Raw genomic sequence first — 26,072 nt, forward strand, 5'->3', positions numbered from 1 at the left:
GGTGGCTCAGTTGGTCAAGCATCTGCCTTTGGCTTGGGTCATGTACCCAGGGTCCTGGGAGCAAGCCCCGATTTGGGCTCCTTGCTCAGCAAGGAGCCTGCTTCTCCCTTTCCCTCTGCCTGCAGCTCCCCCTGCTTGTGCTCTCTCTCTCGCTCTGTCAAATAAATAAATAAAATCTTAAAAAAAAAAAAAAAAAAAAGAAGAAGAAGAAGAAAAGAGGGAAAGGTTGGCCAAGCAGGGGGTAACAGGATGAGCAAAATCATGGAGCCATGAAGTACCTGTGGCTATAGTACACAGCTGGGAAAATGAAGTGGAAAGGCGGACTGTGGCAGAATGCAAAGGATCTTCAATATCATGATAAAGGGTTTGGACTTATTACTGACTAAGGGTTTTTAACAGGGAACTCACACTCAGATGTGTGTTATGGAAAGATAATCCTGGCAGGAATTTGGAGGATGGACTGGAAAGAGATGAGGCTGAAGCAAGATACTTCTAATTATAAAATGCTACAAAAGTTATTTTTCTAGGACAGCAATGTGGAAACAACTTTACTGCCAGCTTATGTAGTTTGCTGGAATGCAAAGTAAGATAATTTCTCAATTGTATTTTCATTGACATTTTACTACTTACACCTTGAAACACTTTCCCTTCATTTTACCTTTCTCTTCTTCAGTAGCAGCTACCGATTTTTCAAATAAGTTAAAGTTCAAAGCCCTTTCCTCTTCTGTGGCTACAGGAGGCTTTTTCCTTTCATTCTGTTGATGTGAAATCTTTATGGCTGGATTGAATACTGGATGGTCTTCTAAAGTTTCCATTTCTACCAAGAAAAAAAATCATGCTTTGTTTTTTATGCCTTTTTACTTTGCAAAGATGGTTTTAAAAAAAGACAGCATTCCGTCTTTTTCCTTGTAGCCAAGTATTCAACACCTCCTACCTGGAATTTGTGCTAGACGTCGAAGGCAATTTATTTTCACATCATATACTAAAATGTCTTAAATAAATTATTTAACAGATGTAGAAGGTCTGGAAAAACATCCTCACTAGAAATGAATACTCATGGAATTATATCCTCCTCTCCTTCTTGAATGAGGATGGTATTTTATGGTATACATCAGAGGCTGACAAACTATGGCCAGCCGGTCAAATCGAGCCCCACTGCCTGCTTCGTACAGCCTATAAGTTAAGAATTACATTTTTATATTTTTAACTGAGGTTGAAAAAAAAAATATCTGGTGACATGTGAAAATTATATGAAATTCCCCTTCTGGTATCCGTAAAGTTTTACGAGACCATAGCCATTCCCGTATGCATTTCCATGGCTGCTTCTACGCTGTGACAGCAGAGTTCAGTAGTTGTGAGAGAGTCTATATGGCCCACACAAGCTACCATATTTTTTATTTGGCTTGTTACAGAAAGTCTCCCAAGCCCACGTATAAACTGAGATTTTGTAGACAAATTAAAAAGAGGCGATTTCCATACTGGGGAAGCCAAAAAAGGAAAGGCATTTATACATCTAAGAATTTGGAAGTGTTTACCTCTTTGAAATTTCCTTATTTTTTCTTGAGCCTCTTTTTGACCTTGCTTGTTTTTTTCTAGCTTAAAGGTAGCTGCTTGCTCCTTTGCGTCCAGAAGTTTTGCTGCAAGGTGTAAGTACCTTTCATTCTGTTCCAAATAAGATAATGATACGGAAATTAAAAAAAGAACAAAATGAGTTAATCCACTGTCAACGTATTATATCAAAATCTATGATCTTTTGATCTTATTCTTTGATCCAGCAAATCAACGTTTAGGAATTTTTCGCAGAGAAATAATACAAAGACGCAGATTTTCAGGTACACACACCTAATACTGCAGTACTGAATGAAGAGGAAAAACTGCAAATCAAGTTTTTCTACAGAAAAAACTAGTCAGCAATTAGAAAAAAATGAGACAGCAAAAGAATGAGGGTGATCCACATGGAAAACTTCCTTGACATGTTAAATAAAATTTAAAAACTACAGAAGAAAAAGTAAATGCGAGTTCACTTCTATAATAAGAAAATGTCTTATTTTTATACATTTTATAAACACATTTTTAAAGGACTGTATAGGTAATAATACTCATCTGAAAGTTATCTTCACATAATCTCTTTCTCATAAAAGACAGGAAGGGACATTAAAAAAAAAAAAGGCCTCTGGGGAGAAGGGGTGTAATGAAACTTAAGGACTTAGCTCTGCTGAGCAACCATTAGATACAGTGTAGAGTTAAACTCGAATTTCTGTTTTTTACCTTCGGTTAATAAGGGACAGGTGAAACAGATGGATGTACAGGGTGGAGAAGATAAGGGCATGGAGAATGCTGCCATGCAACACAACCGTTAAGATGAGCAGAAAAGAGATAAACTAAGGCAGCACATGGAGTTGAATGCTGGGACTACTCCGTGTAGAACACGCACGACGCACTGTTAAGAGGGAGAAGGGTTAGCTATCTTCTCCTCTTCACCCCAATCACACTCATTCTTTCATCACTCCTATCTCTGCCACTGATACCTTCCCTCCACCTGCAAATCTCTTGCTATCTTTGGCTCATTAACCTTAATATTCGGTAAATCAATACTTTCTCTGGATTCTTGCTTTACATGTTTCTGTTCCTTTCCAATTCCAATTTGCACCCTTATTATTTCACACCTGAGGAAGTGCAACAGCTACCAAAATGGCTTCCCTATCCTTTCCAAATCCCTACCGAAATGTTCCAAACCACCTTAACTAAACATTACTAAATCTGACCTAAAATATGAGATTATTCCTGTAATTCACCTGCCCCCATGCTTCTAGTGGCTCTTCACAAGAGGAAAAGTCAAATTTGATGCCCATTTTCTAGGCAGCAAAATCTTCTGGTGTCAGCTAAACTCACCGTTTACTCCTACCTGCCAGTACTCATCTATATTTTATGCTCTGTATATACTCATTTATTGTCTAATACCCAAAGGCCCCTTGCACAATTCCACCTCTGTACCCTGTTCACGCTGTCTTACCCACCTGGGCCATCTTCCTCTCCTGCCCATGTGCACTCTACGCACCCTTCAAGTTCCACCCCTCTTCTCTGAACCTCAACGTAGACGTGTACTGTCCCGAATTCTTTTTCTTTGTATTCGTTTAATACAGGCACATGGTTAAAAAAGAAAAAAATTACAGGATACAAAAGAGTCTAAAAAAAGGAGTCTCCCTCCCATTCTAGCACCCTCGTTCTAATCACTGATAATAGCTTCTTGCCAATCTTTCCAGATCTTTTCTGTGCATACATAAGAATGCAAATATATGTATATATTTTTCTCTTTTACACAAATATGTTCATCATACTACACGTTATTCTCCAACTTCCTTTTTTTCTTTCTAAACAAATTTTATTGAAGCATGATTTACATGCAATAAAATGTACCCATTTAGGTGTACAGGTGAACTGAATTTGATAAATGTATATATCCGTGTAACCACTATCATAAAAGATAAAAAACATTCCCACCATCTCCAAAAGTATCCGCATGCTGCCTTATAGTCCATCCCCTTCCCCTGCCCTTGGACTAAGCAACCAGTGATCTGCCTTCTGTCACTACAGACTGGTTTTGCATGGATGACTCTTCTAGATTTTAATATAGTAATTACACATGTACTCATTTGTGTCTGGCTTCTTTCACTCAAGTATGTTTTGGACCGTTGCTTGCAATGTTTGAGTATTAATATAAAGCTGCTATGAACATTCGCATACAGACCTTTTTTGTGGGCACGTTTTCCTTTTTCTTGAATAAATACCTAGGAATGGAACTGTTAGGTCATTTGGTTAAGTGTATGTTTAACTTCATAAGTGCCAGTTTCCCAAAGCGGATGTACCATTTTACACCCTCGCAATCAATGTCTGAGTGTGCCCGTTGTTCCACGCCCTCCCAAGACCGGGTATTACTCATCTGTTTAATCGTAGCCATTTTGATGAATATAAAATAGTATCTCATTGCAATTTGTTTTCTTTTCTCTGGTGACTAGTGATCCTGAAATTATTTTTACATGTTAACTGGCCATCCATGTATCTATTTTTGTGAAGTGTTTATTGTTCTTTTAAAACTTCTTTATAAATTCTAGACAGAAGTCTTGTTGGACATATGTATTGTAATATTTTCTTCCTATAACTTGTTTTCATTCAACCTTAAATTTTTAGTTTATCTTATGGTATCTTGGTTTTCTCCGACCAGACCACGGATTTCCTCTGTAAAGAAATGTGCCTTTCTTTTATTATCTAAGGAATTTAGCATACTTCCTACAGATGATAATCATGTAAAAATATCTTATGATTATCTTTTTAAATATGGAAGGAATATAAGTAACAGCTACTGAGCAGTTATTTGGTGCCATTCCTATTTTGTTATTTGTAAGTTTTGTTTAATCTTCACATCAACTCATAGGGGTATTTTTAATCTACAAAGGTGAAAACTAAGTCACAGAAAAGTTAAATTACGTTGCCTATGAACAGCCAGCTAGAAGCCTAAGACAAATTTCTAACTCACAGGGTCAAACTTCTCCTCCGCTTCTAAGCTTTTAGAATTTCCACTCTTTTCTTCTTCGTTTTGCTGTTCAGCATACCGCAAGATCCATTCTTTCATATTTACTTCCAAATTTTTTTCTTCCTTTTTTGGCTAGAAAGGAAAAACAAATATCTGAAAAACCAAAGTTAGAAAAAGGTGTCAAACTATTATCAAGTGTACCTGTTTTTACTATTTTCTTTACTCAAACAGCAGACATGTAAGCCACAAAAATCTTATTACATACTGTTCTGTGAAGGACAAATGAACTCAACATTACTTTAAGGAGTCCAAACTTGCAAAATCCAAAAAATACGTTTTTATAAAGAGGCAAAAAAATTAAAGGAGAACTGTTAAAAACTAGTGTTATTCCTTAAAAACAGTGGTTTTCTTGGGATAATGCTTCCAGGTTTCTGTTTTTGTTTTGTTTTTAGGCTTTACTGAAATATAGCGGATATATTTAAAAATTGTACAAATTTAATGTGCATATTAATGTATCAGTTAGAGATTAGTTTATCATACTGTATATATAAACTCAGTATTTTGAAGAGTTTGGACATATGCATACACTCACGATCACTACGATCAAGGTACTAAACTTATCCATCACCTCCAAAAACTTCCTTGCGTCCTTTTGTTCACGTGTGTTAGTGGGAGCAGGGAGCAGTGGCTGTAGTAAGAACACCTAACAAGCCATCTATGCTCGGAACATATGTTAAAGTGCACAATATTGCATTAACTATAGGCACTATGTTACAAAGACCTCTAAGACTTATATAACTGAAACTTTTAAAAAGCAGCATTTTCCCACTTTCCCCTCTCCTCCCTTCAGCCTCTGGTAAACACCATTCTATTCTTCTATGAGTTTAACTATTTTGGATACCTCACGTAAGTGAAATCATGCGGCCTTTATCTTTCCGTGACTGGCTTTTTTCACTTAGCATACTGTTCTCCAGCTTCATCTACATTTACAGAGGTTTTACAATATGCAGAGTTATTTTTTTTGAAGATTTTATTTATTTGATAGGGAGAGAGAAAGCATAAGCAGGGGGAGGGACAGAGGGAGAAGCAGGCTCCCCCTACGCAGGGGAGCCTGACATGGAGCTCTCAATTCTAGGACCCTGGGATCGCGACCTGAGCCGAAGGCAGACGACTAACTGACAGAGCCACCCAGGTGCCCCATGATATGCACAGTATTTAAGTGTAATGCCCTAATGAAGTACACCTTCCAGTATTCATGACTTTCTGTAATCCCCTTCCACACGTATTTTGGAATTGGAAACATGACTTGTTTCAACCAAGGAAACATTAGCACAAGTGATATAAGCTGGGGCTTATTATCTTCAAATACTTGCTCTTGGAAGCCAGATGCCATGCAAATCAGACCACTCTGCAACCACCACATATGAGGAAACCCAAGCTAGCCACATGGAAAGAGGAATGCCTGGATAGCCCCCAAAGAAACCATTTTGGATATTCTAGCCTAAGAAAATACCTTGCAGAACAGAAGGACCAATTAGCTGAGTCCAGTATGGACAGCAGAATCTAAAGAAATTAATTGTTGGTTTAAGCCACTACTTTTTTGGGTGGTTTGTTATGCAGCAGCAGATTACTGAAACAGTGATAGAAAAGCCTGGCAAAGGAATTAGTTATTTTTAATAAGCAAAAATGCTATTGCAACCTGGCATTTCTACTCATGAACCGTTACATGTGTTTCATTCTAACTTTATACAACTTTAAATGTTTAATTCTTCAATTACCTTAACCTTAGTATCTTCTGGTTTTTTTGTTTTAGGCTGCAATGGAGGTGAAACAGTGGCTGGTATTTGAGGAGACTGGAATTTTGGCCTACTTTTAGGTTGCTGTTCTTCAAACTCTTGACTGAACCCTTCAGGAAGTGCATCTTAAAAATGGGAATAAAAAACCCATATGATACATAAAACATAAACACTTGCATTCATTAAACAAACACATAAACCCTTGCATTATCATACATAAAACATAAAAATACATTCATTAAACATACACATAAACCCTGCCTACACAAAGAGCACTGACTTTTCTTCCATCCCTCATCTCCTATGAATACAAATCCTATGATGAACTTGGCTTTATTGTCAAAGTAGGAGTGGAAACACTCATGAGATAGCTAGCCCACTTCAATTTGGCCATTTATTTCACCCTCAATGTGTTAGACTTCTAAATTTTCAGAAAAAGATCTGAACCCTTTCCAACTCTTTGGTTGCCTGTCACAGTATATATGGCAGGATCCTTACTCAATCATATAAGCGATTTTCACTCCTGGTTCTTGCCAAAGATTACAACCTTGGTCTTCTGGTTAAACAAATTTATCCAAAGCCAGATGGCCCAAATTTCTGAACCAAAACCAGGAAACATTGAGAATTTGTTGTATTCGGTTGACTATCGACAACTGAAAGTAATGCACAAAAAATAATTTCTTCTTGCATGGACTACAATCTCTGAAAATATACTGTAAAGAGCGAAAAAAAGTAAGAACATTTGCAAAATAAGTAATTATAACAATGAAAAAATTTAGAGCTTGATACAAATGTCACATATGCTGAAATAACTTCGAAAGGGTTTTTGAAACTGAAAGAGTTTTTTGACAATACTACTTACCATCTGAAAGATTTAAACAGAGCCAATCCAAGGCAGAATGGAGATCACCTCCCTGTAAAAGTGTGTTAGTCATGGCATCTTCAATGTCCTTGGTCTTAAATGAAAATGCTTGTAAAGCCATGTATAAATCCTATGACAGGGAAATGAAAAAAGGCATTCTATTTTCTCTCCTTTTATTACTAATTTTATTCTTCTACTCATTTTAAACCAGAAACTGATACAGATTTTATTTTCAAAAATACCATTTTCTCCCCTTCTAGTTAGAAGAGTTAAATATGTTCACCAAATTGAGAATTGAAAACTATGGATAAATTAAAAAAGGACCTGGAGACACTGCTCATATTCTCACAATTCAACGATACTGTTTGCAATGTATTATCTTTCCTTCCAGTCATTTTTCTATGATTTTGTAAAAACAAATTTCACTTAATAATGTAACATAAGCATCTTCCCAAGTTATCGGAAACTCTTCATCACTTTTAAGAGTTACATAACATTCTATTGGGTAGACATTATCATAATCTAATTACATAGTTTCCTATTGGTGACCACTTAAGATGTTTTCTCTTTTTAAGTAGTCTTCAATGAACACGTTCATAAATAAGTAAAGCATCTTAATGTACTTTCTAAAGCACGATCTTTAGAGCTGGGCAGAACTGGGTTCCAATCCAGACTCTGCTTACTCCGCTACTTACTTACTAACAACCTCCAGATATAGTGTCTTTAATCTTTCCAAGCCCCAATTTCTTCATTTGAAAAATGAGGCAAAGTACCTTCTGGTATTGTGTCAGAGAAAAAATAAGCAAAGTGCTGGCTACAGAGTCTAATATAATCTGGGGAATGTAATTTAGTTTTCATACCACCATTTTAATGTGTGTTCTTGTATCTGGCCCAATTCCTTCCATATTCTTGCTGATGGAAATGATCTACAAGAAATCTCAATGGAAGCTGAAGAAGTCATTTTATCTCACCATCTCACATGTGGAGGGAGCGATCTTAAAAATGCTCTATTAAAAATAAGGGACTTAAAAAAAGTTTGCAAAATACCTGTAATTTTTTGGCAGTAAGTCTTCCAGAAATCACTCCCTTGTCATTATTTTGCTTTTTATGCTCATTTATCACTCCAATAATTCTTTGCTCCAGTTTGTGATTAATTACCACCTGTTGAAGCCAAAAAGGTCATACCAATTGGAATCTTAAATTATTAAACAATATGTAATAATTAGAAAAAAAATCACAGTTTTCTATATCCCTGCCAACCAATCCAAGAATTTCAGTGAAAATCAGATAAAATAATTATTGCATTTTAGACTACCATTCACTGGACTCCATCTGTACCATTTATTTAAGAAAAAACGTGACAGGGGTGCCTGGGTGGCTCAGCTGGTTAAGCGTCATGGTGTTAAGTATCAGCTCAGGTCAAGATCCCAGGGTTCTGGGACTGACCCCCACGCTGGGAATCCCTGCTCAGCAGGGAGCCCGATTCTCCCTCTCCCCTCGCCACTATTTTCCTCAAATAAATACATAAAATCTGAAAAAAAAAATAAGAAAAGAAAAAATGTGACATGGAAAAAGCAACACATGGCAAGAAAAAATCCTTTTAAAAACCCTCCTGAACCTGCATGTCTCAAGACACTGGATTGCTATCGGTAGAGACTGATTCCTAAGCTTGATCCTAAACAAGCTGAATCAGAATTCTCAGAGATGGAGTCCAGAAATCTGCTTTTAATATAAACCACCCCAAGCACACAGCTTGAAAGAATGGACGCTACACTCAAAAGACCTATAAGATAAAAGTAAAAACTATACAAATAGTAATAATTAGGCTACGCACATTCTTTTGGCTTCCAGGGTTTGATTCCTGTTTTTCTATTAGCCATTTTGTCTTCAATATTTTTGTTCCATATGTTCTTTCCACATTTTTGACCTAAGAATACATAAACATCTACCTCCAAAGACACCTTCCCTTGACCACATCTTTACTGAATGCCTACAATGAGCTATGTTCAAAAATACACTTCAGGAGTTCAGTCTAGCAGAGGAAATCTATATAAAAAGATAAGCTGTAAACCAGCACAGCAATTATTTAAAAAGGTATATGAAAAAAATATGGACCCACAAGGAAAATTGCTGAGTTATGAAGGACTTCCTACAGGTTCCAGAGGTGACAAAGGGAGAAGGGGAAGTAGACAAAAGCCTGGAGTCATAAAATCATATGGGATTTAAGGGAACAATGAGATTTAAACTAAAATTTTAAGTGGAGAAGAATGGAGAGAAGGCTGGAAATGTACACCAAATCAGGTCTGAAAGGACGCATATGCTATCCTTAGAAGTTTGGATCTTAACCAGATCTTCCTTAATTTCTTATGGGCTTTCAACATATGTGTTATGATTTACTTCTATCTTGTACAGATCAGCAATTAACTACGACAAAAAATTTAAATACCCCATAATTTTCTTATATTTAAGAATATCTTTTTTTCTTCTTTTTCAAAGAGAACATTTCTTGAAATGACTCAAAATCTCAGTACTCACTTTCAAAATAGATTTATCCAGATTAGCAGGACCACCAGAATCACTTGCAGAATTAAAACTATAAATTTTCGGACCTGTATATAACAGACAAAAAGTAGTCAAGGCAATTTAGTCATTAATAGCTATTACGTTATTTTAAATTTCCTCTAAAAAATTGCTAAACATTGAATATTTGATTTCAGCTCTTTTTTCCCTTCACCAAATAATCTACAAGTAGCAATACGGCCTCTAAATTTTCAGAAACATTTTACCAATTAGATTTCTCTAGGTTAACCAGTTACTTATAAAGAGCAAAGGCCTGTACATTTTTTAAATTAAATCTATCTTCGTATTTTCACAATCAGACGCTTTTCTGCCTGGCACTTGGCTGAAGTAAGACCTCTCAGAGGATATTAAATTTCTGGTACAGACGATGATTAATTTTAAAGAGAAACACTCCCCCAAGGTAAAAATGAGGTGGCAGTTCCTATCATCTTCTGCTATTAATAGAGTCCAAGGTGGCTGTCTTAATTTCCTAGGACATACCACAAACTTGGTTGGCCGAATATAACAGAAGTATTCTCTCACAATTCTGGAGGCCAGAAGTCCAAAATCAAGTTGTCAACAGGAGCATGCGCCCTGCAAGCTCTAAACAAGAATCCTTTCTTGCCTCCTCTGGCTTCTGGTGATCCCAGGAGCTGCTTGCCTTGTCTGCCTCTTTTTTATACATAGGGCTTCACCTGCCCTTATTCCCTGTGTGTCTGTGTCCAAATATCCCTCTCCTTTCTCTGGACACTATTCATTGAATGATTTCATCTCAAGATCCTTGACTAATTATATCTGTAAAGACCTTGTTTCCAAATAAGGTCACATTCTGAGGTTCCAGGTGCAAATGAACTTTGGGGGAGGGGGGAACGTGACACTACTCAACCCACTACAGATGCCAACTCTGTTCCAGCCAACAGAAATGCTATGTGTATCATCAGTTCTCTAACAATGACCAACCAAGAAAGAATAAATAGTATTAAAAGGTACTTTCAAACCTTTGGTCTCATGATCTCCTTACTCTTTTAAAAATCAGTGACGATCCTAAATACTTTCTGTTCATGTGAATTGTAACACTGATATATAACATATTGTAAATAAAAAGGGAAAATTTTAAAATATCCATTAATTCGTTAAAAATAACAAACCCATGAGCAGTTAATATAAACACATTTTATGAAAAATAACTGCATTTTTCAAAATAAAACAAAATTGTTTTCCATTTTTGCAAATTTCTTAATGTCTGGCTTTTGCATGCCATTTTCTGTAGTACTATCATGTAGCCATTGAAAAATACCACCGTATACTCATGAGAAAATAACTACAAAAATGACAACGTTTTAGATGATGGAACTAGTTCTGAACTCACGGAGCCCCAGCCAGAACGGTCTCAGGATTTCCACAGAATTCCTTGAAACACACTTGGTGAACGTCTGCTGTGTAAGAATAATCCTAGACTCTTAATAATACTTACTCTACTGTTACATATCTCAAAAGAAGATTTTTTTTTTTTACTTTGAGAAACCTAAACATTAAATTAAAAAGTTGCTTATTATGATTTTAAAGGTCAAGAACTTTGAATTTTGTTGACTTACATGAGGGTATTCATTTTAAGATGCTAATCAGGCATTTTAAAGCAAAAGTTTCTGAGTGTTAAGCACTGACATTTGGGCAGTCTAAACTAGACACATTAGTGGTTCCCTGAATTACTTCTATGCTCGAGTTCTACAAGGCTACCTAGAGTATATGAAAAGAGAGTGACAATTCTGGCACAGTATGGTTAATTTCCTTATCTTTTAGTCTTAGACTTAAACTTAGTAACCTTCCTCATCAACTCATGTCAACAGTCCGATGTGAGAGGACCTATCAGTAGTCTTTAACCATTCCGTGAGGTCTAATCAATTGCAGTAAAAATTTAGCATACTAATTAGAGTTTACGAGTCTCCCAAATCATTGAGGGGACCCAAATAGAACCCTTTTGGAAAAGTACAGACGGATGAGCAGTTTATTACCAAGACTATACTGAGAAGCAGTTCAAAGTTGATGTGTTACTGATAGAGGTGAAATTGTAAATTCCGTTGACTTTTTTGTTTGTTAGTAAAGACTAAAGTAAGCAGTAAGCTCTGAAGGTTGCAGTAAGCTTTCATTTGTCTCCTCCAGCCATTCCACCTAAGACAGCCGACGATATTACTTCCTTGAAGTCAGTTTATACTGTGAACTTCCAGAGGGCAAATAAAAGAAGAGCTGAGTCCCCAGAAAACCAGGAGAGGAATGTACGCAAATACCGGTGTAGATTCACTTGTCAATGTGTCCCTAAAAGTGGTCATGTTTTTATTTTAATCAATATGCTGAGGAAATGAAGCAACAGTGAGATCTTGCTACAGAGGTATCACCAATTAAATCAAGTAAACCAGTAAGGCCTTTTCTACTTCAAATTCTTCTTAAAACATGTTCAATCAGCAAAATTTGAACCTTTTTATGAGGCATTACCTATTACGGATATCTATTATTGTCCCTGGAGGCGTGCAGAGGCTACTAAAAAGACTGAACTTACTCAATTCCCTGAAACTGCTCTAATTTTCTATTTGGCGATTCTTTGGTCTCCTTTCCTGTCAGCTTCCAACTTTTCAGAATGTCAGTCTAACAGCTCTCTACTACCAGATTCAAATGTGTTACTTAAGAAAAATTTAAGGCACCAGAAGAAAACAGATATTCAAGCGTATAAATTACTAACCCTATTTTCAAATGCAATTTTAAGTCAACAGGCCATGGTATAAAGATGGTTCCCATTCTTTCGCCAAGTAAGGTGCACAGGATTTATCACCTACTTTCCTTGTTGCTTAAAGACCTTTTTCCAAACACTGTGGTTTTCCTTTTCACACACAGGGAGTTACTGGAAATCTGACTGGAAGTAAGGATGTTAGTGTACAGTATCTCTAAGGCAAAAGTATTACGGATTTTAAATTTATAAATTATATTTCACAGAACGCAACACATTATTGTCAAAAATATTAAAGCTGAAGCACAGAATTGATTTCAAGATGACTCAGCTAATAAAAAAACCATCAGCCAAAAATCAATTTATTGCCCAATACTCTTCCTTTCACAACATATTCTTTTAAAATGTATTACATTTTACATCACAGAGTGATTATAATGGCCCACTATCACTAATACTTTTCAGTTGCTAATGCTGGTGACAGGTGCACTGAGGCACTCTGGTTTCCTTCTGACGAACAGTATACAAATGCCAAGGGATCTGAACCAGCCAAGGGATACAAACAGAGATAAATAAGACCCAGTCCTTGTCCTCATGGGGCAATTAAGCAACTAATTAACCAAATGAGCTCTGAAAGGGAAGTACAGAGTATTTAGAGAACAAATGAGGATGAACGATACAACCTGAGTAGTCAAGGTCTGTGAGGAAGTCCACACTGCCAGAACCACCTGACTAATCTGATCCTCTAAAAATGTAAACTAGGTGAAGTCTCTCCTACATTTAATACCAACACTAGCCCCCTCTCATTCCACCCAGACACCTTCTTCTTGTTTTCTTATAACATGCCAAGCTTACTCCCATCTTAGGGCCTTTGCCCTTGTCCCCTTAGCCTCAAACATTCTGTCTCCAGATTTTCTAAGAGCAGGATGCTTCAAACCATCTCAGCATAGAAGTTTCCTCAGGGAAGCAATCCCTGTTCTTTTTTTTAAAAAGACTTTACTTATTTGACAGAGACAGAGAGAGAGAGAGAGCATAAGTGGGGTGAGGGGCAGAAGGAGAAGCAGACTCCCTGTTGAGCAGGGAGCCGAATGTGGGACTCAATCCAGAAACCCTGGGATCATGACCTGAGCCGAAGGCAGAAACTTAACTGAGCCACCCAGGCGCCCCAAGCCTTCCGTGTTCTATGCAAAAACAGACTCCACCACCCAATTTATTCTTTACCGAGTCATGGTTTTCTGCCCTTTGTCACACTTTTTCTGATTTGAAAAATATTTATCATGGTTTTTATGAGTTCACTCATGACATTACTCCCCCAGTCTTCTTTGCCTCTTAGGATTTCACCTGTCAGCTAGGTTTAAGGATTTTCACACATACAAGCCTTACAGTTGTTAGCTCTCTCCCCCGACCAGTTCATGTGGTATTCCCAGTGCCTAATTCTTGCCTGGCACATAGCAACAATTCAAAAATTATTTGATGAACAAATGAAATGAAAAAACAGGAGTAGGAGAATACTGAGAATTGTGCCAAGAGCCATTTTATGGCAGTGGTGATTCTCTACCTCCAGACGAGAGGACAATTTTGAGATAGTAATGCTACATACAATGCCTCAAACTTTTGAAAAGGTAAGAGACGAAGTGGACTAGAACAGTTACGCTCACGTTAGCAACTACAAGTTCAGAGATAATGTTTTTTCTCCAAAGTAGGCCTAAGATATGTTATATAAAAATATCCAAACAGAAAAAAATAAAAAAAAGAAGAACTGTGTGGCAATCTTTGTTCACAGATTTATATATACTGCTATATATATTAAGTTATAAAATATTTTCTACAAATTTAATAGATAACCTTTCATTTTCTCTCTCTTGATTTCTTAGCCTTAATTCCCCTGAATTTCGTCTTGTCTCTTATCCAAGAAAAATTTTTAATGACTATATGCACAACACTGGAATAGATACTGAGGTATATTGATACATATCCATGAAACAGTTTCTACTTCCGAAAATTTTGTAGGATATTTCCTCACATACAACAGGCAAGACCTGGACATCAAAAACAATGATTCAAATAACAATGATAAATGAGCTGTGGATACAGAAGAATTCAAAATGTAGTTGACATCTGGAATGGTTGTTACAGGATTTTGGAAGACAGCAGGATAGGTGGTGTTCCATTAAGAGAAAGTGGCAAGAATACAGGAGGAGAAAGTCAATAGCTGCATTTGGAACAACGAAAATACCCTAGATTTGCTGTAAGTGAATAAAGGAATTAGTAAAAAGGCTGGAAAAAGGGTTTTAGGTGCTAGGTGAATGGCATGGACTTTATCACAGGGTCAGTGAAGATACTGTGGAAGAAACTGAGGAAGTGCTATGAACAAAGTGGCGTTTCTCCAAGATAAATCTGATGCTTGAATGCAGGACAAACTAGAGGAGGAAAAATAACAGAGTTGGGGAAACCCATCAGAAGGCTTTGTTGGTACTCCAGGAGTTCATGAGCGCCTAGACAGGTGTGAACTGCACAGAAGAAAAGTTAAAATGGTGTACACAGAGGATAAATGAGTCAAGACTGAATGAAGTGGGCAAGAGATTACACATGAGGAAGAAAGGAAGGCATTAAAAGTAACTACTGACATTGAATAAAGAGGAATGTGGAAAATAGGAACAAGGAAATCAAAAAAGCGAGTGTGGGGAGAAAAGAGTAGTTTAGTATTAGTCGAGTTAAATTTGAGAGGCTTGCAAAATAGGGCCAAAAGACCCAAGTAAAAATAGAAATGGCTGATTTGGGATTAGAATAAAGACCAGGACTGGAGAGACTGAGGAGTCACGTACAAAGGACAAGACAGAATTAGTAATGGAAGTACTCCCCCAGAAAGGCTACAGAGACAGAACTATACTGTCAAAGTCTAACACCTCTGGTGAAGGTCACATTTTGGGGCAGGTGGAATGGGAAGACATAGAACAAATGATTATTACAGAGTTGAAAGAATTCAGAGGAATATCAGGAAAAGAATGCAAAAGAGGCTGATTGAGAGTAAAAGTGCTACAGAATAACAGCCGAAGAGAAATTCTATGTATCCGTATTTGCAGTTATTAAAACTTTGTAGTTAAAAATGTTATAATAAATTGTAGGCAGCAGCTCTTTCTGCCCATGGGTCCTGTACCCCTGCTTTAATAAAACCACCTTTTTGCAACAACAAAAAAGTCATAATAAATTGTAGGGCAAAGATTTATCTATCCACCTTCTACGCGAAAGTTTGTTAAGGGTCAACTTCTCGCCCTCTCTTCGGTGATGCAGTACCTCAAAGACCCAAGCTCCTTTCTCACTCAAGATCTTTGCACATGGAGTTCCTTAACTCGGCCAGGGATACTACTTCCCCCATTCTTTACAAAGTTAACACATATTAGTCCTCCTGATCTCAGTTTAACTTTTTCAAAGAGACCATGTATGACCTCTCCTCCTCCGCGGTAAAAATTAGGTTACCTTGTTAAATTTTCTTCCTTAGTTTTTTTTGGTGGCACTTAGTAAGTATAAAGCAATGTTGGTGTGATTATTTAATGTCTCTATCCGCCATTACATTAGCAAGGTCCATGAAAGGCGATGTGTCCGTATTGCTCATCCCAACCCTAACATCGTTAAAGATACAGCAGTATCTGTATACGCAATAAATATGTGTTGGACCAATATTTCAGTAAAAACTACAAGCAAACAAGCCAAGCAGAACAAAACAGAGTACACCTGCTCATCTTTTGGAATCAGTTGTAATAGGGGCCTCCTCATCTGTAGCCGGAATCAGCAATCTCTGAGTTATCAAGACAAATTGCACCGTACGCCAAAACAGCATGGCTATGATAAAGATCGGCGATAATTCCACAACAGATTATAACCATATTCGGTGTGTTAGTACTGAAATTCTCACTACAGATTTTTCCATAACCCATGAAAACACTACACCCTGGCTGAAAATGATATGAAGAGCAAGTACAAAATGGGTCTGGCTCCAGGAGGTTAGGAATTCCACATCCTACCCTCTGCATCAGCGTAGCTAGTTTGGGTGACCGCTCAGGACGGATCCCTGCTGAGACGGAACAAATGCAATTTTTATTCTGTTCTCGGAAGAAAAAAAAGGGGGGGGTAGGTGGGAAACGCCAGGCGGCAACAGAGCTACTGTCATAACTTAGGAGGCCCCAACAGCTTACACTGACCTAGAACAAAACCACCAGATAGGGAACTAGCAGCTCCAGGTGTGGGAGATACAAATTTTGAGACCTAGGGCCCGCCCAAGTTGCGCTGGCTTCTTTCCTGGAAAAAGCAGCAGCTGCTAGGGGTGGAAAGCCCAGCGCTCCAGGACCGCTCGTACCTTGCTTAACTCGGGGCTCCCTGGTGCTGGCGGCAGCGGCAGGGGGCGGCCTGGCCACGGGCTTCTTGTTTGGGGCCTCCCCAGCAGCTCCGGCCTCGGAGGATTTGGCTCTGGAAGCAGACACTGCGGCCCGGACCGCCGCGGCTCCCGGAGCCTTGTGTTTCTTGTTCTTGCCGCCCATGCTGCAACTGTGCAAAGAGTGCCACGGTCCAGATCCCGGAACCGCCGCAGCACCGCCTCCAAGTGCTCTTTACATTCCCCGGGTCCCACGCCGCCAACCTGCGTCCTCCATCCGGGCTTCTGGGGCCTGGGCGACCGCTGCCTTGCAATTGGTCCGACTCGCCACGGTTCCGCCTCCTCGCCGCCCCGTAGGTGCCTGCGGCGTGCCGGGCCTCCTCTCCACGCTCCCTCTTTAAGTCAGGGAAGTGGCCCCCGGGTAGTGGTCGGAAAGGAAAAGTCAGAAGATAAGAAGAAGTCAGGGAAGAATTCTGGAGGATGGTTGTATGACGGATTACTTTTTGTCTCCTAAGGGCGACAGCTGAGGCTTCTCTTGGCGTCACTGCCGGTGCGCTCGCAGAGCATCGTGGGTAGGAGGGAGTTTTGGTCTCCCAGCTCCGAAAGATGGCGGACGCTTTCGGGGATGAACTCTTCAGCGTGTTCGAGGAAGACTCGACCACCGCGCCCGGATCTAAAAAAGACAAGGAGAAAGAAAAGGGGAAATGGAAGGGGCCGCCGGGGTCTGCGGAAAAGGGCGGGTAAGGAAGGTGTCAGGAGTTTTTTTCCCCTCTCTCAATGCTGCAAGGGGAGAAAATACAACGTTCTTTTGTAGAGCATGAGTAACTGGAGTGTACATCGAGTGGCGTCGGGAAGTGAAGGGGTTTGGGGAAAATGTTGGAGGAGGAGGAAGACTGTTGGTTTGGTGAATCGAGATTTTGGCGTTCCCCGGTGTCCGCCGGCAGCGTGAGCTCCAGCCACTGCAATTCTTTAACGCCTAGCGTGTTGACTACCGCGGTGTGCGCTCTGGGGTTGGGAGGGGGAGGTAAGGTATTTCTTAGGTTCTGTACCCCACAGTACCTGGCACAGTCTAATAAATGAAACTAATGACCTGTTCAGTATAGGGTTAAGAAGCTTAGAAAACGTGACTTGGATTGACTTGGTACGGACTACAGGACAAGGTAGAGAAATTTAATCTCCAGGCTTTCTTTTTTTGCCCATAAAAACGTGAGAGTGCCTACTACTGGGGTTGTGAGGATCAAGGGAGATAATATATGTAAAGCACCTGAGGGTGCTTAGCACGTAATATATTGTCAACAGCTGGTTATCCTTGAGTTTACCAAGAAAATTTTTAAAACTTACCGGTTCCTAAACTTGAGTATAGACTGATGAATAAAACTGCCTTAAAGTGTACGGAATTGTTCATAGTAGCACCAGAAAAAGTTAATACATGAATTAAAATAAGATGATTCTAAATAAAGTAAGATGATTCATTGTTTATCAACAAAATTTAATGTTCACTGGGGGAGATACCAGGAGAGTGAATTAAATTAGACATGATTTTGCTCTCAAGGAATTTTTAGTCCTGATAAAGAGAGGGAACAGGTACATATTTTACAGGTTAGTAGGTGATTGAGATAAAATAAGTTGTGTATACAGTTAATTGCTATACAGGTTCAGTAAAGAAATATCTATTTGTGTCATTCAGGGAGCCTTACATGCAAGAGGAAATGATTTGTTACTCATGGGCAGATTTTTTTTTTTTTCAAAGTCCAAATTGGGCTAGAGGGAGTGTTAGCTTTGGGAAAACAAGAGATAAAACTGAGAGTACGAATTGGTTTTAGATTGTGAAGGATCTTGAATATCAAGCACATGAACTTTAATTTCATTTTTAAACCGTGGTGAATAAGTTTTTGTGTTTTTTTTTGTCCTAATTTGGTGACTGGGTAAGTAGAGTGGTAGTTTAGGAAAATTAACATGGTGGTGATTGTTAAGAGTATATTGAAAGAGGAAAGACAATAAAAGTAAGACAGTAAATTAAGGAAGTATTTTTATTTCTCAGGAAATCAAAAGAATCTCAAGTCAGAAGGTGGCAGAAGGAAGAAATAGGAAAGGCACAAAATGTGAAGAAAAAAAAGTGACAGGCCTTAACAATGGAATACTAACAATGGAATAGGCCGTATGTCTTTTGGACGGATAGCTGAGATGAAAAACCAGGTCCTTTGTCCTCTATAGTCTCTAAAACCTGAATTTTCTTTCTTATGCTGTTATGTAACGAGCTCTTATATCCTTAAGTATTTACTGTAAATTGTCCTTACATCTAAAGCTTAACTGTCCAGTATAATACCCACTATGCGCCTGTAGGTGTGACACACACTGTAGCTAGTCAGAATTGAGATGTGCTCTGAATGTACAATACACACCAGATCTTGAAAAATTAATGTAAAAAGATGCAGACTACCCCATTAATTTGTATCTTGATATATACTGAATTGATAGTATTTTTTATATATTGGATTAAATGAAATATATTAAAACATTTATTTTTAATGCTTTTAATATGGTTAGAAATTTAGAATTACATGTGAAGTTTGCATTGTATATGTATTTATTGGACTGCGCTGATAATAGTTAATGAGATTCAGGTTCAGTTTAGATAGGAATAATTCATAGTGCAGCTGTGTACTTCAATTGCATTACATCATGAGACATATGTAGTTTTTAAGATTGATGAGTGTTAAAATAGACCAACCTTATCCCTCTTCAGCAACTTCTCTCATAATGGCTTTAGCATGATTGTTGCCTCGCTCCATTATTTCCATGGTGGTTGGCAAAATGGTGATTTTTTTTTTTCTATTTTTGTCCTTTTTGCATTTATTCATCAAATCCATCTATAAAAAAAGAACATTCTCCTATCAGCTGTTTACCCTGAAATACAGTTCATAGAAGAAAGGTAGGAAAATGCTTGATTCTTGTTCAGTTTGAAGAGAAATGAGTTGTGCCCTAAGGAACTTCTAATGGTGACCAACATGGGTGTGTGATTATGTGTTTAGTTTCTTGATGAATGAATGGATTTTTATGATTTGGTGTGTTGCACTCCTTTGCATTCTTTTTTTCTTTTTAAAAAAGTTTTATTGGGGTATATTTAAAGTATCCTAAATCATCACCACAGTCAAGATGACATTTCCAAGACTACCAAAAATTCTGCATGCCTGTTTGTAGTGCATCCCTCTCTCCAGCCCTGCTTCCTGGTCTTTCTGACACTAAGAACAGCTTGCATTTTCTAGAATTCAATTTAAATGGAATACTACAGTGTATATTCCTTTTTTGCGTGGTTTCTCATACTCATTGCTTTGGAGCTTCACTCAGTTGACGTGTGTATCTCCAGTTCCTCTTTGTTGCTTTGTAGTGTTCAGTTTTATGGATATACCATATATGTTGATACCTTCATCTTTTGACAGACACTTGAGTCATTTGCGTTAACTATTTTTGATACTCCTACCAATGAGAACTCTTTAAATTGGCTCTTGTGTTCTTTGACCAGCTTAGTCAGGCTTTGAGAGCTTCTGTGCTTTTTGGCAAAAGATTTTCTAGACTCATAGTATACATATTCAGTCCAAACCCGGAATCTGCTCTCTCCAAAGGGTCTTCAGTTCCTTATAGTGGGAAATGTTATTTGGTGCTTAGAGTGCTCATTGCTTTAGGATTTCATTGCTTTTAGGCCTTTAGAGTAGAAGGAACTGGGGAATCACTGTTTTTAGAAAAAAAGTTCATACTGACATTTACAGCATAATTAATATTACAGGGTTTTTATTTGGCTTTGATAATTGTATCCTTTTTTTTTCTCAAAATCTTCATCCCTAATGATAATTACATAATTAAACTTTATATATTATAATAGTTAAAAAAAATAACAATATATAGTAGTATTACCATTCAGAATAGAATTTATCCTTAGAAAAAATATCACACTGACAATGAAAATACTCTTCAGTAGTTCCTTTTCTAAATATTTATGCTACCAATTTGATATCTATTCTGTTCATTTGTTTCAATTTATTTTCTACTTCTAAGGATTGGTAAGAATTTATTTTTTAAGAAATTATGTAAAACATTATTTTACAGTTCCAAAATAGAAAGTATAAAACAGTACATTCTTTTATCTTTGTGTCTTCTGCCCTGTTTCTGACCTCCCCTTGAGTTTTTGGTTTCTTTATTTCTTTCTAAAAAATACACATGTGCACATGCATGTCTGTGTCTGTTTTCTCCACTCATTGTTATACAAAATATGCCATTTAAAAACTGTTCTTCATCATTTTTCATTTAACATGATGAAATAGACATAACTCCATGTTAGTATGTAGAACTCTTTTTTGTTTTTTATACCTGCATGGTTGTAATTCCTTATGTGGATGTAATGTAGTTTATTCCATCAGTATTCTTTTAATAGACATATTGGGTTATTTTCAGTTTTTTACTATTAAAAATAGTCTTGTACATGTTTGTCCTTTTTTTGATTTTTAAAATTATTTTGCCATTTTTTCTTTGGGATAGATTCCTAGAAATGGAATTATGAAGTTAAAGGGTACCTGTATGTAATTTTGCTAGGTGTTGCCAAATTCTTCACAGGAGATGTACCATTTTGTGTTTTCAACAGTGTGGCAGGCAGAATGGTGCCTCTCTCCTCTCTGCCACATTGAGGTCCATATCTCAATCCTAAGAATGATTATTAGAATTAGAAAATTAACACTGATACAGTGCTGTTATCTAATCTACGGATTTACTCATATTTTGCCAATTACTTTAATATCCTATATAAGAAAAGATTCTGTATAGGATTCCATGATGTCATGTCTAGAAATAACATTTTCATGCAGTTTCAGTAAATCAAAAACTTACTCTTCCGGGCGCTTGACTGGCTCACTCTCTAGAGTGTGCAACTCTTAATCACAGGGTTGTAAGTTCAAACCCCCCACTGGGTGTAGAGATAGTTTTAAAAAATAAAGTCTTGAAAAAAAATAAACTTAAAGAGTAAGCTTGTTATCTCTGACACTTTATTTCCATCCTTCTGTTTAACTCAGGTGTTTCAAGTGTGCAAGTTCCACATGTGACATACATACCCAAGCTATAAGAGAAATAAATAATTGAGGATCTGAAAGTCTGACATAGTTATGAATCATATAGCTCTTCTGAAGGAAAGCGTTCTATAAATTTAGGTTTTAAGTTGCTCAAAGTTATGCAAACTAAATTTTTCGGTTTTATGGTTGTCACCAGCTGCTGCTAAGTTTTAGTTGTCTGGTTTTGACATTTGATACTTTGACATTATTGATAATAATTCAAGGATAGATTATCAAGGATAGAATAGTAGAATGTTAGAACTAGAGGGATCTTAGGTATCATCCAAATGCCTTACTTTACTGAGGTTCAAGGATACTGATGGCTTGTTCAAAAGAGATTCACTTTAGTCAGCCACAAATATGTGACAAGGGTGAATCCCTTTCTGACTATGGGAGCAATAAGATTTACAAATTTCAGGTTTTGCTAAGCATCAAAGAAGGAACTTTGTTATGGAAAGATTGTTCAAGCATACATCATTACTATTTGTTACTCTTTAAAACAAAACACCTTTCTCTTGAAGTAAAAGAGAAAAAGAGAAATGTATAAGTCCATAAGCTGAATTTTCATAAGATGAACATACCAATGTAACCCTCATTTGGGACAAAAAATAGAATATTTCAGACATCCGTCTTTTCCCCCCAGAAAAAGTGACTATCCTGATAACGTATTATTTTTTTCTGTTTGTGAAGATAATGTAAATGGAATCATTCAGAATATATACCTTTGTGTCTGACTTTGGCTCAGCGTTGTTCATGAAATCCATGATGGTAGCTATCGCAAGTTGAATGCAGAAACAGATGCAGACTCCAGATACGTTCTCTTAAGCCAGACATTAAAGAGATTTGCAAAACTGTAAAACAATGCTGCTCTTCTCATTTTGAAAATACTTACTTTTTATCAGGTGTTATTTATGTTAACATTACGGTTTTGTTATTGCTATTTTAAGAGGAAATATTTTTAAAATTCTCAATTTTAATATCTGTTGTGGTAAATAGCAGTCGGTATAACTACATAAACAAAATTCTTTGAAATCATCATTTTTAAGACTTGTAAAGAATTCAGAGTTCAGAAATTTGAGAGTCATTGATTCAGTGTAGTCTAATTTTTATTTTCCCTGTCAGTAATTATTTTGAGCTTATTTTCATATGCCTACTGGCCATTTGGATATTCCTCTGGTAAAATGCCTGTTCAGGTCTTTTTTTTTTTTTTCCCATTTACTTATTTTTTTAAATTTGTAATCTCCACCCTCTATATTTTATTTAGATATGTGGCATTTGTCAGTTGTATGTAGTTCAAATGTCTTCTACTCTTTGTCTTGCCCCTTTACTCTCTTAATGATAACTTTTGATTAACGGAAATTCTTAGTTTTAATGCATTCCAATTTATCAGACTTCATTTTTGGTTAATAATTTTATGTCCTATTTAGTAAAACATGAAAATACTTTTATCTTCTAAGGCTTTGTTGTTTCCCCTTTCATAATTAGATCTAAAATCCACATGTAATTGTTTAATGTAACAAGCATGTAGGTCAGATTGAATTCCTCTCTGGATATCTAGTCCACCAAGTACTGTTTATTGTCACTACTTTTGACCAATGAATCCAACCACAAAGAAAAAATTTTCTCTTTAAATAGTAATATGGGACAAGCGAAAGCATTAAATTTTTATTGAAGGTGCTCATGTAGATAAATGTTTAATGTTGTTTTATAATTTTTAAAAGTTTGATGTTAATAATTATGTTAATGTGAGCTGTGGAATATTTTTAAAGCAAAACTTACAAGAAAATACGAAATGTCAAGAGTACTGTTCAATTTTATTAGTTAGGGTATTCTGGGCTTTAGCTAGTTTTGATTTGTTGTATTTACTTCCATGATTTTCTGTAAACTGTAAATGGCATCTATTATATAATGGAGTAATAATTTATAGAATCACCCTTAAAGTAAGAACTGATACTGAAGAATTAATTCTAAATCATTTACTTTTCAGGAAACGTTTTGATGGTAAATTGCAGTCAGAGTCAACTAATATTGGAAAAGCCAAGAGAGATGCAGATTTTGAGGGCACAGATGAACCCATTTTTGGAAAGAAGCCTAGGGTGGAAGAATCAGTAACTGAAGATTTAAGGTAGTATTTCCATTGTCATAAATGTTAGTAACTCTTAAGTTGGATGGTTGCATAAAGTCTGGAAAATTACTTATATGTTGCTACTTTACAAAAGTATTTGTTGAATTAAATGAAGAAAAATATTTTTTAGTTATATTCATACAAAAATATAGAACATCTGTTTAACTTTGGAAAATGGAAGACAATATAGAAAAGATTTCTTCTTTAATGTTTTAGAATCCACTTTGAGTAAGAATCCTGAAGCCTGATTTTTTTTTTTTAAGAAAAAAACCCCCACATTTCCTTCTTTTATTAGTGTCCCAAGAAGAGGATCACTGAGAGTTGAATAAATGAAAAGAATAAAACTGACGCAATGGAAAGTATAAGTGAGAAAGAATATTAAGAGGAATTAGATTTTTACTGTTACATGTTGCAGTAGAGTGGCTATGAATCTCAAGACTGCTATTAGTGAGGGAGGCCCGTGGATATCTATGACTGAAATAGCTGATATTTCTCATCTCATCATAGAAGTTGCTACCAGTTACTTGGGTTGACCTGTTTGTTATTGAGGTGATGAAGCTTCACAGCTTTGCTTCTCTCTTCTTGTATGCCATATTTTGGCTTGGTACTACCATGAAAAATACACTCTTTCTGTGAATTTTTTAAACCAGTTAGCTGTTTTAGCTAGGAGAAATAGCTACTATAAATGGTGGTAGATGTGTCACTGAAATATTTCAGATGCACCGTTTTCCAAAGCTAGTGGAATAAGTTACAATATAATAATTGGCAATTTAAAATCGTTGCTTATTGTAGTAACCCTTAGGTTTTGTCCGAAGTATGATTTTTCTTCAGTTTATCCACAGTCCTGTCCTTTCAGAGTGTAAACAGAAGCTAGATAAGAATTTAGGATTTTGAAGAGAATAGGGAACACTTCTATAAATTATAGCAATGTCTGTATTAAGCTAGTTTATTTTGTACTCTCTATCATGTAATGGTTTTTATAACCAGCTTCATGCTTTGAAGTAGTGACAGTGCTTTGGAGGGGTGCTTTTTTTTTTTTTCCTTTTTTTAAATAGTTTTTGAAACTACGCTGATAAAATTCTTTGAATAATCCGCTTGGCATCTGTACTCTATTTGTTAATATAGATGTTAACTGGTCATTTTGAATTCTCAGCATAGATTTGAGTAATTGGAAAAATTTTTTGAATATTCTTAATAGCAAATTTTTTCCATTTTAGTACTATAATTTGGCAGTGTCATTTTCCTTAATAGTGCAGATCGAAGGCTTATTATCTAATTATAGAAAAATAATTTATTTTAATGTAACTTTAATAATTTTTTTTTTAAGTCTGGCAGACTTGATGCCCAGAGTCAAGGTACAGTCCGTTGAAACTATTGAAGGGTGTACACATGAGGTAAGCACAAAGAGTATATCGGAAGTTGGTGTTATAAATAGGAGCTTATTTTGGACTGTCTAGTATGATCATTACCAAGCAGTTTAGTCTTAGGGGCTTTGGAAACTAGTAGTTCCTGTGGGGTATATAGTCCAGTGGAAGGAGCTGGGGTTTTGTATTCTAAACTGAACTCAGAACCTGACACAGCATTTTATCTAAGTCTTAGATGAATTTCTTAACCTTTTTTGACATTTAATTTTTAAATTCGGAATAATGGGATTTACCTCATGGGGTAGTTGTGAAGATTATAGAAGAAAATTAGCGTAAGGGACCTAGCACAGAGTAGGTGTTGAGTACACGTTCATTCCTATACTCCTCAAGTCAACTGACAGGTCATGTGCTTTTACATGTCTTGCTCTGGTTACTGATATGTTGCAATTTCACTGTTCGCCACAAGGTAGTAGTCTCTGATAGCTTTAGTAATCCTTTAGAAGTAAGACTTTATAAAACATTAAGGTCATAAGGGAACTGTAACACTGTTTCTTTATACTAAGCCTTCTGTCTTTACAATATACCTTACAAGTTATTATTGCAGGTAACTGATAAGTCTTATTAAAAGTCTTTATTGAGTAAGCAGAGTAA

The 26,072-nt window shown here is 36.7% G+C and overlaps 2 protein-coding genes across 2 annotated transcripts in view; one reads left to right on the top strand and one right to left on the bottom strand.

Moving 5' to 3' along the window:
• Positions 1 to 17,160, bottom strand: part of DHX29 (DExH-box helicase 29) — a 42,428-nt gene extending 25,268 nt beyond the window's left edge. The window contains exons 1-8 of the mRNA XM_026498955.4: positions 16,822 to 17,160; positions 9,725 to 9,798; positions 8,237 to 8,350; positions 7,190 to 7,319; positions 6,310 to 6,452; positions 4,535 to 4,663; positions 1,536 to 1,662; positions 659 to 817 (exon numbers count right to left, since the gene is read on the bottom strand). Of these exons, the coding sequence (XP_026354740.2) occupies positions 659 to 817; positions 1,536 to 1,662; positions 4,535 to 4,663; positions 6,310 to 6,452; positions 7,190 to 7,319; positions 8,237 to 8,350; positions 9,725 to 9,798; positions 16,822 to 17,002 (1,057 nt within the window). The 5' untranslated portion in view covers positions 17,003 to 17,160. The remainder of the gene's footprint in view (positions 1 to 658; positions 818 to 1,535; positions 1,663 to 4,534; positions 4,664 to 6,309; positions 6,453 to 7,189; positions 7,320 to 8,236; positions 8,351 to 9,724; positions 9,799 to 16,821) is intronic.
• Positions 17,161 to 17,355: 195 nt separating this feature from the next.
• Positions 17,356 to 26,072, top strand: part of MTREX (Mtr4 exosome RNA helicase) — a 92,910-nt gene continuing 84,193 nt past the window's right edge. The window contains exons 1-3 of the mRNA XM_026498956.4: positions 17,356 to 17,576; positions 23,920 to 24,057; positions 25,385 to 25,451. Of these exons, the coding sequence (XP_026354741.1) occupies positions 17,443 to 17,576; positions 23,920 to 24,057; positions 25,385 to 25,451 (339 nt within the window). The 5' untranslated portion in view covers positions 17,356 to 17,442. The remainder of the gene's footprint in view (positions 17,577 to 23,919; positions 24,058 to 25,384; positions 25,452 to 26,072) is intronic.

Source organism: Ursus arctos, unplaced genomic scaffold, assembly GCF_023065955.2.
Source record: "Ursus arctos isolate Adak ecotype North America unplaced genomic scaffold, UrsArc2.0 scaffold_5, whole genome shotgun sequence".
NCBI classification, from domain to species: Eukaryota; Metazoa; Chordata; class Mammalia; order Carnivora; family Ursidae; genus Ursus; species Ursus arctos.